The sequence below is a fragment of the Crotalus tigris genome, unplaced genomic scaffold (genome assembly GCF_016545835.1).
Source record: "Crotalus tigris isolate CLP2741 ecotype Arizona unplaced genomic scaffold, ASM1654583v1 scf7180000017551.9496454, whole genome shotgun sequence".
Taxonomy (NCBI): domain Eukaryota; kingdom Metazoa; phylum Chordata; class Lepidosauria; order Squamata; family Viperidae; genus Crotalus; species Crotalus tigris.
In genome coordinates this window covers 6,956,838-6,974,092 of record NW_024096469.1, presented here as the reverse complement: position 1 = coordinate 6,974,092, position 17,255 = coordinate 6,956,838, and the positions used below count along the sequence as shown (strand labels likewise).

Here is a 17,255-nt window from a genome sequence, read left to right as displayed (position 1 = left end):
AATAGGAAAATTGAGAACACAAAATAAAATTTCCTTTTATTCTATAATAACTGCATTTTGAATTTTGTGAAGCAGGCTTTCAAATATTAGGATAGCACTAAAGGCATTTGGGAAAGTACAGATTTCTCCCTTTCTCTCCTAAGCCCAACCATGATCATAACTTACAGTAAACACTAAATCTCCCATGCTGGTTTTTTTCCTGAGTTCACAAATTTCATTTGTGAGCTCAAACACTTTACGACGAAGTGAATCTTTCTCCAGGAGGCTTTGGGAAATTTCCAACTGGGCAGTGTCCCTGGCATTGTAGGCCTACAGGATTTAGATAGAGATACACTACATAAGAAGGTTTTGGGAGAAACAGAAATAAGCTATAGGTAACAAGAAGCACATTTCATGTAGTAATTAAAACTTAAGAGACAGCAAGAATTAATACAAAGAAGGGGGCATACTATAGTATTATAGTAACCCTAATAATACTATAGTAACTTTAATATTTGATTGTAGCATTTGACATATTGAACAACTGGAAAGCTGCATGAAGCCTAGATTGCAAAGTACAAAATTAAATAAAAATCTCTTTAGGGGACCAAAGATACTGAGTTCTACCAGTGGACTTTATACAACATAAACTATTTAAGTTGGCAATCACCATAAAGTTCAATCATGTTAAGATCTCTGCTAACAAGACAGTTTCTCATCTTTTGACAACCTTTTTTGTCACTTTGATTGAAAAGCTGTCATTTCATAATCACATTTCATAATCACATTTTCTAATACCTGATCTCTTTCTTTTTGTAGATCAGCTATTTGAGCCTGAAGGGTGCTGATTTGCTCCTTGTAGATCTCACAGTCTACCTTCATCTTTTGACATTCAATTAAAGTATTTTCTTTTTCTTCCCAACACTGCATAAAAACACAAATACAGCAACATGGGAGTATATAGTCGTGGCATCATATTTTTTTTGTATTTAGGACCCTTTGCTTTTATTACTGGCAAGTCTTAATATTGGCAAGTCTTACAAAAACAGAGTAGCCTAATATGCCTAAATTCTCTTTAACCTCCTATTACAATCTGATGTCTGAGAACAAAGATGAAAACTTTGTATAATTTGTAAGCCACCCACAGTTATCTTGTAGGGGAGATGGATGACATAGAAATTTAATAAATACATAAATAAAAACAATTTGCCTATAACCACCTTGCTGCACACGGCAACAATGCTGTTGAAGACTTCGGGATTACTAGCTCAAGATTACTGACTCTTATATTAAGATTATAATGCTTTCTGTATGTAAAACCAACATTACAAAATATCTACTCTTCTTTAGCCCTTTTAGATCATATCAAATAAAGTCATTGTTCTTAAACAGGGTTGTCCCTGAGCACTGAAAAAGGACTGAACTTACTGCAATTAATATACTTTTTTATTTTCACATGTCTGCTGCCATATACATAAGAGAGGAGCTACTTCCGGATCCCCAGTTGTGTAGGGTAGGCACAAAGGAGAGTGGCAATTTCTGAAAGTATAGAAGATGCCTCTCCTAAGCACAGTAAGAGACTTTCTCCCTCCCTCTTGCATAGGAGCAGGTAACTCTTCAGGTAGCTTGGCATTCTCACCTGTTTTCGTTGATTCTCAGCAAGTGCCGCTTGCTCTCTCAATGAGTGAAGTCGATTTAGCAATTCCTGTTTGCCTTCCAGAGCATCATCAAGGTTCTGCTCTAGAATATCTTTCTGTACCTGGGCAGGTAAGGCAGGCTTATTAGAGAAAGCTTTTTCACCCCAATCCCTGTCCCATGCCACACCTAGAGAGGGATTGGGGTGCCCGTATGGAGGAGACCCTCAAGTCTGCCATCTAACTGCAGCCTGAAAAGAACATTATGCAGCTGTAGGAGACGTACACAAAAGCATGCTAAGTCTTGATTAAGTGGGCTGAAAAATATATTTTGCTTCACATTGTGCAAAAGTCTTTGGCTTACCTTTGCAAGAAGATGCCCTTGGCCAAGCAAGCTATGGACATGCTACCTCCTGCAAACTCCTGTGGTTTTCTTCACAGGTTACTTCCCCTAGCTTGCCCCAAAGAAGCCTGAAACTGTTATCTGGTGAAATTACTAATAAGTCTGTGTTACAGGTCTCTTATCCTCTCTATTAGTCCTAGGGTTATTAGGAAAGAATAGGAACATAGCTGACAACTTCTTTTACCACACTGAAGGTTTCCAGCTCCAACAATGATTTGAGATGCTCGTTCTCTTCTCTCAGCTTTAAGAGCTCATCTGTCTGCATCTGTGCGTCCCCAGATATTCTTGAGGGTCTTTCCCTTTTGTGGCATGATGATACCTGGGCTTGCTGTAACTCCTGCTTCATCAAGTAGAACTACCATTGACAGGTACACAGAAAGAAAGGAGAAGCTATGAATAAGGCTAGCAGAGCTGAAAAATAAGTTATCAGTTTGGGCAGTTCCCTCCACAGCATCAGTCCTGAACTTCTTGCTTTAAGAATTTACTGCTGATTAGATTTTATCCAATCGTATTACTTTATAAGTAACTCAAGGCAGAGAACATACCTAATATTCCTTCCTCCTCCTATTTTTCCCCACAGCAACATTCCTATGAAATGGATTGGGGTGTGAGAGAACGACTGGCCAAAGTCACCTAGTCGGCTTCCGTGCCTAAGGCAGAACTACAACTCCCAGTCTCCTGATTTCTAGGCCAGTACTTTCACCACTACACCAAACTGGCGGAAATGTTCCTCTAAGCACAGCACATCCAACCGATGTGAACGGACCAAAATCAAGGTTTCTGAGAAATAAAATGGAAGTAAAGCCCAAAATTCGCAGAACTACCGAACAAGCTTTTAGGGGGAAAAATTAATTAGAGGAATATTCCCAATCCCAATCAGTCCAAGAAAAATCAAGCACTGTTTGATTTTGGGGGGGGGGGAATGGGAAAAGAAAATGGAAAACTAAACTCGAGCTTCGGTGGGGAGTGTTCAGAAGGTGCAGGAGAGCATGGCTGCCAGAAACTCTAATAGAAAGTGAGGATGGACCACGTCCTCAATTAATTGCAGCTGCGATTACTAAACACTAAATGGAAACTGTCTTCTTCTACAGCCCAAGTGTACCGATATCCAGTAAACCCAGTTAATTGCAATAAAGATCCAATTGATCACATCACAGAAGGAAAAAGGAAAAAGGCAAATGGTAAAGAAATCGCAATAGCCAATTATTCTTCTATTTCCTTGGACATAAACCTGACTCAGCTTGGTCAATAATACAACCAAACTCAATTGTAATGTACAGACAACCCCCCTCCCCCACGGATTTTCAGGCATCAGATTGATTTTTTGATAATCTGTATTCTTTTTCAGCAGATGGGTTTGAGGGATTTCTACCTTAAATCTGCATAATGTTGGAACCTGCAAAATCATTCCAAATTGGTGTATCACTAAAAGTCCATCAATTCTATCATAGTCTATTAGACATGTCATTCAGATTAAGCTAGATTATCTCTTTTTGGTTTTCCATTTGTTTCTTAGGCTGCATCTTTTATCTTCGGCAGCAGCAGTATCCATGGAAACGGGATACTGAGATAGATGGTCCATGCGAGCTAACATTTCTCATATTCTAATTGCACTTTCAAACAAAAGAGGACAACTACAGATGACTGCAGGTCACAAGCAGAACCATTCTGGTGCTCTAGCAACCATTTTGCCTACAGTTATCCTTCTCTTGACCAGCAAAGTGCCACGGTAAGTTCAGCAGATCAGACCATCTGCAATCATCTTACCAATGGCACCCAGGACCTGCAAATAGGATATCACAAACCCTGAAAAGCTCCATGCACCCTTCTTCTCTCACACCTCTTCCTGCAAGCTCCGGCAGCGGGTAATAGCCAGGTCCTTCTCTTGAAGGGCACTGCTGTAACGCAAAGAGAGCCCATAAAGTTCATCTTTAAGCTTGAGGGCCTCGTGGAAGTGAGCACTGAGTTCCCTCTTCATCCGGTTACACTCGGTTTCAATGCCCCGCAGGCTTTCAGCCTCAGCTTCCAGTCGGGCAGTGTTTTCCTTGAGTCTGCGGCAGTGTTGGAGCAGGGACACCTTCTGGCGTTTCTCCTGGCTTAGCTCCTCTTGCAGGCTGCTAACTGCTTTGGCCAAGCATTCTGTCAGCTGGGAACTTTCAATTAGATCTAGAGAAAAGAAGAAAATGCTTAGGCATCTATGGAGATTATCAGTCATCCAGGTCATGCTCGTCCCAAAAGTGCTTTTTCAAAAAGCAACTGGACTTTGTTTTTTTCCTTGAAGACATTTCGCTTGTCATCCAAGAAGCGTCTTCAGTTCTAACGTCAGAACTGAGGTCAGAACTGATTACTAGAGTTTACCATTTCATCTGTTTTGCTTTACAAAAACAACCCAGGTAAGAATGGGTGATGTAGGAAGGATGGAGAAAGCTCACCACTAAAATTGTTGTGGTCTATGGAAGGCTCCAAGCCAGTAATGAGCACATAAATATCAGGATTGTGAAGTTTCAAGCTTTCCAGAAAAGCGAGAGCCCCGTTTTTTCCACGGGATTTCAAGAGATCCAGCATGTGGCCTATAAGAGATCAGGAACATTCGTAATGTAAAATGATGGGAACTAAAAAGTCCAACAACTTAAAGTTACCCAGGTAGAGAAACTTGAAGTACATGTGCCATATAATTTGCCCTTCCTCCATTTACTTATTTAATAGTATTTGAGCAAACTTACTTGCAAATCTCTTTTGGTTTCACTAAAAGCACTATCTTTTAAATGCAGTGTTGCTATATATGTCTTAACCTGTAAATAAAGAATAAGCTTGCCACTTAAACTGAAACACTTCTTCATTTACCTGTGATAGAGGTATAAGATTATAAATCTTATATGTAGTGTAATCTAGTTTATAGAATGGACTAGATTCTATAGGGTTCTACTACCTATCCAAGGAAGTAATCTCTCTCTCTCTCTCTCTCTCTCTCTCTCTCTTTCTCTCCCCTCCCTCCCTTCTTTCACACCTCTCTTCCCTAGATAGAATCAGTGCTATTTTAGACAGAATGGAGTGGCTCTTTCTGATACCAGATTTTGGGTATCAGAAAAACATTAATTTATTATATTTATACTGTGAGGAATAGGAAGGGCAAGGAATTAACTGCCCCATGTCCCAAAGTAATTTGGCTAGCTTTGCCTACTCTGCATCAGCCATGGATTCTTGGTGCTCTTGACAGAGTAGTGCTGGAGCCAACATATAATCCTACTGGACATCACTATAACTGTTTCTCCATTGTCTAAGGCAGGGGTCTTCAAACTTGGCCCTTTTATCACTTGTGGACTTCAACTCGCAGAATTCCTCAGCCAGGCGTGCCTGACTGAGGAATTCTGGGAGTTGAAGTCCACAAGTCATAAAAGGGCCAAGTTTGAAGACCCTTGATCTAAGGCTATCCTCTGCTCTGCACGTTACAGTACCATACACCACACTGTCATAAACGTTTCAATACTGTACCCAGAGTGCTTACCGACTCTCATGGCTCTATTTGTGAACTGGGGGCTGTGCAATATTTCTTCCTCATCCAATTGACCCAGCACCTTGGCCTGCCGTAAGTAGGGGGTAAGACGACTGGGAGAGATACCACGTACAATTCTATAGCGATGTCCCTCCACCATCTCCCATAAGCGATCTTCATCCATATCACGAAGTTCTTGATCAACGAGGTTGGGATCATTCCCTCCTGCCTCCCCCATAATGGAAATCTAAAAGGAAAAGAGATGCTGATAGTATTTGGAAGCCAGTGATGAAATAATAAGTGTCCTTCATAAAATCCATCTTCTATTCTAAACTGACATGAAGCATGGCAGAAATTAAATCCTAGAGGAAGAGGTAAAGCACATTAGCTTTTAAAATGTTTTAAAATCTTGCTGTTTTATCCAAATTACATTATTTCAGCTCCTATTTATTTCTGGTCTGACTGTAGTTACAAATTTTTGTGACATTAGATTGCATTGTATTGCTTTGGTTTTAAATTGTATTATTGCTTTGGTTTTAAATTGTATTATTCTATTTTAAATAATCATACAATACCTATAGAAACATTATAATAGGTAATTTAATTGATTGGTCACTTTAAGGCAAAAATTGAGCCGTTGAGATCTAGATTAGGTTCTATTTCAAATCTCATTATTCCAAATAACATAGTTTAATAAGGTCAGAGCTCTGTCTATTCTTTGCATTTGCATATATGTATAAAATACAAACACAGCCCCATACATACATAAAATAATAAAGTGAACCTTGAAGCAAAATTCTATATTCCAAAAATTATTTCTTTTTTTGTCTCTAGCATCAAGAATTGAACATAAATGGCTGTAATATGATCATTTAGTAGGGCAGATTAAGATATGAATAGACATAATCATGGTCCCCAATAAATTTCCAATAGAGAAGACAGGGTCTCTATGGATATTATCTTACACTAGTAGTCCTCGACTTACAAACACAATAGGGACCAGAATTTTTATTGTTAAGCAAGGTGGCTGTTAAACGAGTTACACCTGATTTTTATGACCTTTTTTGCCATAGTTGTTAAGTGAAACATGAATCACGCAGTTCTTAAGCAATTCTGGGCTTCCCCTGTTGACTTTGCTTGTCAGAAGCCTGTTACAAATGGTGATCACACAATCTTGGGACACTGCAACCATCGCAAATACATGCCAGTCGCCAAGCACCAGAATTTTGATCCCATGACTGCAGGGATGCTGTGATGGCTGTAATTGCGAGAACCAGTTGTAAGACAATTTTTTCAGGGCCAATGTAACTTTGAATAGTCGCTAAATGAATGGTTGTTAAGTTGAGGACTATCTATATCAGTAATGACAAACCTTTTAGACACTGAGTGCCCAAACAGCAACCCAAAACCCACTTATTTATCGAAAAGTGCCAGGGCCGCATCAGTATTGTGGTGCCCTCGGGGGGGGGGCAGCAGTGGGGGCATGGCCCAGTGGGTGGGTGTGGCTGCGGTGGGCATGGCAGACTGGGCATGGCCAGGGTGAGCATGGCCACCTCGATGTTGCTCGTGGGGGGGTGCCTGTGGGGGCTGGGCAGGATTGGGGGAGATCCAGGGGGTCTCTGGTGGGTGGGGCGGTGGGCAGGAGGCTTTTCCTGCAGGGTGAGGCAGGGGGTAGGGCAGGGGTGACATTGTTGCAGGGCAAGGCAAGACGAAGCAGGGGTGGCTGCTACCTGACACCATCGGCCCCCGCACACAGAGGCCAGCAAGCGCATGGGGCATGCTCTACCACGTCTACTTGAGCTTGCTAGCCGGCCGCTTCGCTCCTTTGTGCTGGGCAGGGCTGTTGCTCCGGGCGCCAGCGGCAGCCTAATGTACCTGCGCGAGATGCTGGCAGTGGCGACAGGCATGCCCACAGAGAGGGCTCTGAGTGTTGCCTCTGGCACATGTGCCATAGGTTCGCCATCACTGATCTATATCTATTTAAGGGGATATTGTTTTATATCTATTTAAATGTGTTTGAAATAGTAGAAAATATTTGTAGCTCAGCTGGTAGATGTTGACAGTGGTTTGTTCTCCCAGCTTGTTGTTTAGCTTCCGAGCGTTTCATCACCAGGTGACAAAATGCTTGGAAGCTAAACAGCAAGCTTGGAGAACAAACCAACATCCACATTTAAATGTGGTTTTATCTATGATTTTGCTTCCTGTCTGCAAAGCAAGGGCAGCAGGTGGTCCTGATGGGCTGGTCATGAAACAGAAGAAAATACTATATAGCTGGGTTTGGATTCATTATCTGTCTGAATGTCCATTTTATGCACAGAAGAAAACTGTATCATTGGGCAACAAGATTGAGGAGAATCTAAGGTGCCCGACAGGAGCACATCCTATCCAGGACTGCATACAAATTTAAATGATATATTCCACTGAATTATATCAAATAAAATAATGAATAAATAAAATCATATCTGCAATCTCCCAACCTGCAAAAGACAACAAGTTTTCTGCCACGTTAAAATACACATTGATATATACAGTATATATTACGCTTTATAGAAATAAGTCTCTGAATATGTGCTTACCTTATAGTGAGTTGGACCACTGGCTCAACAGGCTCAAAGTTACCTAGACTGATTAGAAAAAAAAATCCACTTATGTAAAAGGAAGCCATTGTTAGTCCTGCCACCTCAGCCAGTTTCATTAGAAATGGAAGAGACCAAAGTGCCCCTTCTGCCAAGCCATGGAGCTGTGTCCCTTCCCACTAGGCTGATGCCTTTAGCCAGCACAGGTTTGTTAAAAACAGATCATGCCAAACCAATCTCATCTCATTCTTCGATAAAGTGACTAAACTAGTAGACCAGTGAAATGCTGTGGACGTAGTACACTGAGATTTCAGTAAGACATTTGACAAGGTAGATCACAACCTACTTCTTGTTAAGCTAGGAAAAAGTGGAAGAGACAACATCACCATCAGATGGATTTCTAGCTGGCTGACAAATTGTACTCAGCGAGTAGTCCTCAATGGCACTACATCCACATGGAGAGAAGTAAGCAGTGGGGTACCACAAGGTTCCATCTTAGGCCCAGTACTCTTCAATATCTTCATAAATGACTTAGATGAGGGAATTGAAGGGGAACTCATTAAATTTGCAGATGACACCAAACTGACAGGAGTAGCCAACACCCCTGAAGATAAACTCAGGATCCAAAAAGATCTTGACAAACTTGAACAATGGGCTCTATCCAACAAAATGAGTTTCAGTGTGGAGAAAAGCAAAGTCTTACATTTAGGCAGGAAAAACCAAAGGTACAAATACAGATTGGCAAAACCTGGCTTAAAAACAGTAACTGTGAGAGGGACCTTGGAGTTCTAGTGGATGATCACTTGATTATGAGCCAGCAGTGTGTAGCAACACCAAAAAAGTTAATACAATCCTGGGTTGTATAAATAGATGCATAGAATCAAGATCACGCGAGGTATTATTACTGCTTTATAAAACCTTAGTTAAGACCACACCTGGAATACTGCAGCCAATTTTGGTCACCTTATCTTGAAAAAGATATTGAGAGTTAGGAAAAAATTCAGAGAAGCACAACTAAGATGATCAAAAGCCTAGAGACTAAAACATACAAAGAACAGCTACAGGACTTGGGTTTGGCTAATCTAAAGAAAAGAAGAAATAGGGGAGACATGATAGCAGTGTTCCAGTATCTGAGGGGCTGCCACAAGGCAGAGGGGGACAGATTGTTCACCAAAGCATCAGAGGGAAGGGCAAGAAACAATGGTTGGAAACTGATCAAAGAGAGAAACAACCTGCCATTGAAACTTCCTGACAGTGAGGACAATCAACCAATGGAATAGCTTACCCCCAGAAATTGTGGGCACTCCATTACTGGAGATTTTTAAGAAGAAATTAGACAATCACCTGTCTGAGACAGTATAGGTTCTTCTGCTTGAACAGGGGCTGGACTAGAAGACCTCCAAGGTCCCTTCCTATTCTATTCTATTCTATTCTATTCTATTCTATTCTATTCTATTCTATTCTATTCTATTCTATTCTATTCCATTCCATTCCATTCCAATTTTCTATTCTTTTCTATCTCCACAGGATTAGGCCATTACAATGGAGCTGCCCTTTGACCATAGTACTGAAAGATGTGAGCAGGATTTGCAGTCCAAGACCTGTGCTTCAGCCATTGCATTATTTGCCAAAGATTTCCAGGTCCAGCTCAAGGTCCTGGGATTAATCAAGCCTTATGTGGCTTGGCTTCCATGTAGTTGCAGGATTAGCCAGTCAGTTTCTGGGTATTCTGTGAGGCATCACAAGAGGTGTACTAATAGTAATACCCCATAAATTGGGAATGTGATCCAGTCATGATCCTTGTTGGTTAGGCTTAGGGTTATGGAACACCCTGGCCCAGATTGAGACTCCCTGATTTATCTTAAGGTTATTGAAATCCTTTTATTCCAAACAGCATTTGGCTTGGCTACCTTTCACAGATTTTATTTAAAAATCAATAAGTTTTAATTAGTGTTGCACAGTGATCTTCCAATGTTTGCCAATTTGTTTTTAGTAGGGGAGGGTTGGACAGCTGGGACCAAAACACCTCTTAAGGAAGAGGATGTTTAGCTAGGACTAAAGCCCTCTACTAAACATCACATAGACAAATGTCTGCCTATAGATCTAAGTGTCTTAACGGGTTTGTTAACGTGGGAGTTAGGCCTTCAGATAGTCAACCCCTAAACTCGGAATTGTGTGAAAAATGGTTGTAAGTCCCTTTTTTCCAGTGCCATTATAACTTTGAACAGTCATGGTTCTAAGTCAAGGGCTACCCGTAGTTGTATAAAACAAGAGCAGTGATAAACTGTAGGAGGTGAAAACTAGCAGGTTACAATACTTTAAGCCTCCTTCTTTGTACAATGAAAGTATTTATTGTGGTTATATTCTGTTAGGATGTCAAACACAATCCTCTCCCAACTATGTCCTTACAACAACTCTGTGAAATAGGATAGCTAAAGAGATGAACATTTGTGTAAATAGAGATTTAAATTAGGATCATTCAGTCCTAACTGAACATTGTACGGATGACACCCAGGTTTTCTAGACAGCCCTGTTAGTTTTGCTTCTGGTCAGTTATCTAAATGAAATCAGAGGAGACTATTGTTCTGGCTTCGGATACCCTGAACAACCATTTCATCCTCACTTTGCCCTTGAGCTTAATTTCAAATAACCAAGTTACCAATCCTCTCACCAAAGAAGTAGAAGCCCTTTCCTCCTCCTTCAGGCCGGTCAAGCTGAAGGTAAAAGCAGAGACCCCGCTTGCTCGCTCGTCTTACCTGTTCCTGTTGATCAATAGAAGTAAAGGTTGTTGTGGGCATGTTGTCACAGCATGTCTTAGAGGGAAACTGATTTTTGAGTAGCAGCTGACAAACTGGTTTTTCAGGAGGGTTAGTTCTGCTTGGGAGATTTTCTTTATCCAATACAAGTTCTTCCTTTTGGCTCAGGGCCAAGCCAAAAGTGCAGAAGACAACATATACACCTTTACTGTAAAATCCAAAGATCCCTATGGCTTGGGAGATAACTAGACCCCCCCCTCCGCTTGGTTTTAGCCAAAGAGAGTTTTAAAAATAATCACAAAACCAAAGTTCAAAGATTAATGCCATGGTGATGCAGTTCTCAAATCCACACATAAAAGATAGGCACTGCTTTCTTATCTGTGAATGGAAGAATAAGCACAGAGATTTCTATTTAATAACGATCACAGTGGCCAAAATCTCTTGAGTAGGATGCTTCTATGAAAATAGCATGTTGAAATCCATGGTTTACATGTTCCTCTAAGTTTATTTGCAACATGTTATTTTCTGCTTCTCAGCACAGCTTGAGGCTTAGAGTGATTTAGTGTTAAAATCAGAATGACCTGAGAGTTATCTTGAGGGTTGGGAGAGGAAGAGAGTAATTACAATTTCATAGAAATACAGCAAGCACAACAGTAAATATTATGGATAATAAGCCTTATATTTAAACCAATAGAAATATAATTGCAAAGTCTTCTAATGTTAACAGATTAAAGATACTACTAAACAAGTGAAACAGAAATATGCATTTCAGGAACAAGGGGGATTCTTTTACCAAATCAAAAATAAGTTATTTATTTAGATTTGGGTAAAATAAAAAAAAATGGTTAGTTCTATTCAGACATCAACTTGTATGTTTATATAGCATTCAGTTGTTTGGGGTAGCTTATAGCAATGCTTCCCAAACTGTGCTTTTCTCTAGAGTTAAAGTACAACTCCTATCATCTCCGGGCTTCATTACTCAGGAGTATCATCTAAAGCACCTTGAGGACACCAGTTTGATTACATTTTTCTTAAAAGTATGGAAACAATTGATTGTGCATAGCAATAAAAATGCTTATTTAAGGCATTCTTACTAGCCACTAAGTTCATTGACTGGATATGAAAAGTATCATGCTGTAAATTTTACTTAAGCTTTTGAAGAAAAGAACAGTAGAAAACTAAATTTCCTGCTGTGATGTGAAAAATCTACACCACAGAGAGTTGGTTATGATACTGAGACTGTAGTAGGCAAAAAGGAAGTATTTCTTCATACGGTTTTATGCAATGGTAATGGTCATAGTTAATTATTTAAAATATTTATATAGTCACCCATCTTATAACCAACTCTGGTTGGCTCCCAATCAAAACTTACATCAGAATAAAAATATGCTGATGTATAAACATATTAAATCATTAAAAACAATAAAAAAAATTGAGTATCTATCTGGTTAGTTGCAAAGAATTAGACCTGTTCGTGGGTTACTGGCTATTAAATATAATGTTCATGAAGACAAAAATTGAAACTGAGGATCCATACCCCTCTGTGTCACATAACAAACTATAAACTAAATAAATACACAAATAAATCCATTGCCGAAATGTCTCCCTCAAAGGAAACAATTATGAATTTTCCTGAAGAATATAGAGAGCAGTCTTCCTCAAATGTATTGGATTTTATAGACATTTAGGGTATCTAGAGAAATGCCTGCATCATCCTAAACTTTAATTATTCAATCTGTCTAATCTGTTAGGAAGGCAGTGAATAAACTTTTTTTTTTTGCTTATCAATGGAAAAACATGCTGAAAAAAAACTTTTAATGGAAGGAAGGATATGATGGTTATTCTTCCTTCCACAGTACTAATTTCCTCTGAAATTTCATCCTCATCCACAGAGAAGTTGAGTGTCCATTAATTAGTTTAATACTTTTGGGCAGCCAAATCTTGAAGAAAGTTTATGCCTAATACCCCCTCTGATTCTTAATTCTTATTTCTGAAACTCTTTCCAGTAATGTCAGCTTAATTTCATAACCAACACAACAATTGCAAAACAAACTTAACTGTGGCTATTTGGCACGTGGAACAGTGTTGAATTTCTAAAAGTTGAAGTCCAGTTTGGGGAAATTAAACCGGACTTCAGACTTGACCTTTTTGCTCTGTGCAGACAGCCAGAAGGGAATAAAAGCGTCACATTCTCTACTTATAATCTTTACACCTTAGCATATATAGGAAAATACGAGTCTCTGGAGCAAGAAGAACAGAAGAAAACTAAAGGAGATTTTAATATAAAATCTAATCTTAAATAAAATCTTAAATTATAAGTATTATGATGGATATTTCTATACTTTTTAATAAACAGAGAACTATCCACTGTAAGCCTTATTATGTTGATGTAGTCATTCATATTCCAGAGAATGTAATACTTCACCCATCATCAAATGAACCCCCCAAAATAGGACATGCATGGTCTGAAGGAGCTTACAGTCTGCATTCTGATGATTTTCAAGGATGAATTTGAGCTTTGTGGGAGAGACCATAATGCAGAAAATGCTTTCTCTGTGGGAGGGCCAAGGATATATTTCAAATGAAAACATGAGTCCCTTGATCTGCTTTCATAAGCCAACCTGTTCAAGCTTCTCAGTTGAACAGCAGGGCTCTTCAACAGCAAAGTTGCAGAATGCCTGTGTCAGAAATGTCTTAGATGTTAGGTCTTCTGATTTAGTACAGGTAGTCCTCAACTTATAACCTTTTCTTTAGTGACCATTCAAAGTTACAATGTTACTGAAAAAAGTGATTGATGACCGTTTTTCATACTTACGACTGGTTGCAGCATCCCCAGGGTCACATGATCAAAATTTGGGTGCTTGGCAACTGGCATGTATTTATGACAGTTGCAATGTTCCAGGGTCATGTGGATTACCTTTGGTGACCTTCTGACAATCAAAGTCAAAGGGGGAAGCCAAATTCACCTAACAACCATGTTACTAACTTAACGGCAGTGATTCACTTAATAACTATAGCAAGAAAGGTCGTAAAATGGGGCAAAACTCACTTAACAACTGGCAGTTTAGCAGTGGAAATTTTGAGCACAATTGTGCTTATAAATCAAAGACTAACTGTATATGGTACTCTTTTTTGTCCTTATGACCTATTAATAGAATTCATCACTGTGGTCCTCCATGTCAGTACAGACACCAATTTTCTGTGACAAAATGTTACTTGCTTTGGTGAAAACTACCCTACAAGGTTCCATCCAAAAAAGGTAACAAGTTTAAAAAATGGCTGGAAGAAACACTAATGATAGAAGTAGAGCTAAAATCAGAACTCTTCCTACTAGGCATAACTACGCAGAAATACAACAAAGGGATACTTTACTTGATGCTACATATTCTCACGGCTGCTAGATTGGCGTATGCACAAAACTGGAGGAATAAAGAAATTCCAACAGAAGAGATTTTATATAAAATCCTATCGTGTGCTGATATGGATAGGCTCAGAATGGAAATGAAGGACAAGACAGAGTCAGATTACTTTGAAATCTGGAACAAATTCTATTGGTGTGAATCAAGGAGAACTGTTCGGGTTTTAAGTTAGTGTTAAGATAGAGATATAAAAAACTGTATGTTAGTATATAGAGAAACAAATTAGAGCTGTATTGTATAGAAAAATATGTATATACAGTATATAGAGATTAAGAATTATATGTATGATGAGGAACAAATTGTTAGGAATATATACACTGGAATGTTACGTTATGTCCATCTTTGTTTTAACTGTTTTATAAATAAAAACCTTTTTTAAAAAAAGGTTCCATCCCAAAAAGGTGCCGGAACTCCGTTCTGGGCGTTCTGAGAAAAAAAGCCCTGGTGACAACTACTCCAGTTATTCAAGCGGAAGAAGCTTCTCATGAGACTTGCAAAGCCAGCTTCACCTGGGCTGGTAGAAAAGGGTGGATCAAGTTACATTACTGGAAACCCCATGATTGCAGACAGACAAGGGAAAAAAACCTGAGGTGTGTGATCCCAAAGCTTGGGGGAGGAAATGACAGAACAGTCCCTTTTTACAATGTAGTAAAAATAGTCTTAAAGAATCCCGGATGAAAGGATCATGCTTAACTATGGTCTTCTTCTGAACACCGAAGTAGAATGGTGTTCCATAACCCTGGTTCTGAAATGCTTGTCTTCAATTCCAGATCAGAAAAAAAAATTCTAGCAATCCAGATTCAATGACTCCTGGAATTAAAAAGAGGTCCTATGGCCAAGCCCCGATTTAATGTATTCCACAGAAGGCAGGTAGCATACTATACTTTCAGCAATAATTGAATAGCTAAATATAATGTATTGTATGGTTTTTCTATTTGCTAGGAGACAGGATAGTATCTTTTACAATAATAACCACTTTGGAAAAATACTGGTGGTTGAAACGTCACAAATTTAACTCCAGCTGACCTTTTCAATCCTAGGATTTGCTGCATAAATTAATCTAGTGTTTCTTCAGTTTGGCAACTTTTAAGATGTGTGAACTTCAACTCCTAGAATTCCCCAGCCGGCATGCTGAGTCAAGAAATTAAGAGGACAATTGGTAATGTTGACTCACTCCCTTCTCTCCCTTCTAAACCACTCCCTTTCTTCAGGCTCAATTAGTGAGAGATTCTTCAGTTCAGGTCTTTCAGAATAAGCCAGTGTTCTACCATTCTCATTGGCGATGTATTTCATATTCTGATGTCATCTGGTCAGTACAATCAGAGAGTTTGAACTTTGTTGTAGCAAAGATAAATCTCTTTTGTTATACTCATTCTATCTCCATTATCCATTTCTGTTTGATATCATGTCCCTTTGCCTTTTCTGAAACTTGCCTATTCATTTAGCATTTTTCTCTCCATTCTGTATGCTCCTTTGCAAGCCTTTAAACAAGGCTTTCCTTGGATAAGAAGTCAGTGTAACTAATAATTTGGACATTCTCCTGCATCTCCCTTCTTCCCTAGAGGGACATATGCCAGTCTTCTCCAGCTTCTAGCACACAACCTTGTTCTGTATTTATAAACACAGACCTTTAAGTAGTGCTGTGTATGCTTTGAATTTATTAAATTTAGTCCATCTCTTAAAGCATCCACAACTCTTTTCAGATTTCATCAAAACAACTGAAAAACAACAGTATATTTCAATGAATAACTAAGACATGCTGGGGTTTTATGTATGGTGTGAAACATTTTTTTCTAAATATTTTCAAAGTGTGCATGGCCTTATCTTTAATGATTTGACTTCTGATGTTTTAAGCAGTAAAATAGGCATGTTCTTACTGAACAGCTGATTTGTTGTCTGAGATGTCAGTTTTTAGAGCAAGTTCCTAAATCTCCTTATAAATGTTTCCATCCTTCTTTAATCTAGTTTGTAAAAAAATTTCTTTTACTCGGTATCCTTTGCACCTTGAAGGCCTCTTTCATGATTTCCCTTAAGAATTCCCACTTTAGATATGTTTGTATGTCTGTTTATTTATTTATTTTAAACCTTTGCATAACTTGCTATGTTAACCTAACTCTGGGAAGCTTCCAATCAAGAATAAAGCAACATATACATAATAAAAACAAGAAACAATAAAACCAGTAACTCCAAAATATAAAAGCCTGGCACATTCCCCGATGCAACCATCATATTCTCTTTCACTCTAACCTCACCCTATTCCTAATCGTTGGGGGGAGAGCTACGTTTTAAATGCTCTTCTTCTTACATTTTCTTTTTATATTTATTCATCTGTTGACATTCTTAACAGAAAGACCTTTTTTTTTTAAATTCTTTGTTTGACTTTCGAAGTCTGTCTTCAGTCACTGTTACATTCTTCTAGCAGCCCAAGTTTTTCATCCTTTGTTTTTTGCCTGGCTATAACAATTGACTGTTCTGAAAGCAACTTGATTTTTTTTCCTCTTTGAAATGTTCGGATTTTTTTTGGTTCAGTTGTTCAATATTTATTCAATTATTATAGTGTCTCTTGGTTCTTCTCATAGCAATTCATATTCTTTTTTACACAAATTAGATACATGGAAGTTGTTACAGTCAGACTTTAAGATCAATATATATTCTCCACAGCTTATTTTTTGACATACCTTTCTCTTTAATGTGCTATGTTTAACCTGAATATTTGAAACCAGCAATTCATGGTATGTTCTACAATAGAAATCTGGAAACTCATAGCCAGTTGGATTGTACTTTTCCATCTTCTATTTCCTGTGTTGTAGTCTACTTGATTTCATTGTTGTCCATCATAGATGTTTACTTGCTAGCCATTAATTTTGACAAGATTTTATCTTGTATTTGATTTTAGCTGAGCATGTACTTAAATATTTTAGATACCAAAGTTGGTCCATTCCTTTTTATGGACTGAAGCCACAAACCATCTAATTGTCTGAATTAAATTGGCCCA

General features: G+C 38.7%; 1 protein-coding gene across 8 annotated transcripts in view; it reads right to left on the bottom strand.

Annotated features, from left to right (window-relative positions):
- The window catches only part of CARD14 (caspase recruitment domain family member 14), a 28,231-nt gene extending 17,137 nt beyond the window's left edge, over positions 1 to 11,094 (bottom strand). The window contains exons 1-9 of one of the 8 annotated variants that reach the window (XM_039345913.1): positions 10,842 to 11,094; positions 8,086 to 8,133; positions 5,522 to 5,756; positions 4,449 to 4,586; positions 3,857 to 4,182; positions 2,201 to 2,371; positions 1,619 to 1,738; positions 778 to 903; positions 166 to 309 (exon numbers count right to left, since the gene is read on the bottom strand). In XM_039345913.1, the coding sequence (XP_039201847.1) occupies positions 166 to 309; positions 778 to 903; positions 1,619 to 1,738; positions 2,201 to 2,371; positions 3,857 to 4,182; positions 4,449 to 4,586; positions 5,522 to 5,747 (1,251 nt within the window). In that variant the 5' untranslated portion in view covers positions 5,748 to 5,756; positions 8,086 to 8,133; positions 10,842 to 11,094. Of the gene's footprint in view, positions 1 to 165; positions 310 to 777; positions 904 to 1,618; positions 2,132 to 2,200; positions 2,372 to 3,821; positions 4,183 to 4,448; positions 4,587 to 5,521; positions 5,757 to 8,085; positions 8,134 to 10,756 lie in introns of those variants that run through there. The other 7 variants (XM_039345905.1, XM_039345864.1, XM_039345884.1 and 4 more) reach the window with 7 other exon arrangements.
- Between the last annotated feature and the right edge of the window lie 6,161 nt (positions 11,095 to 17,255).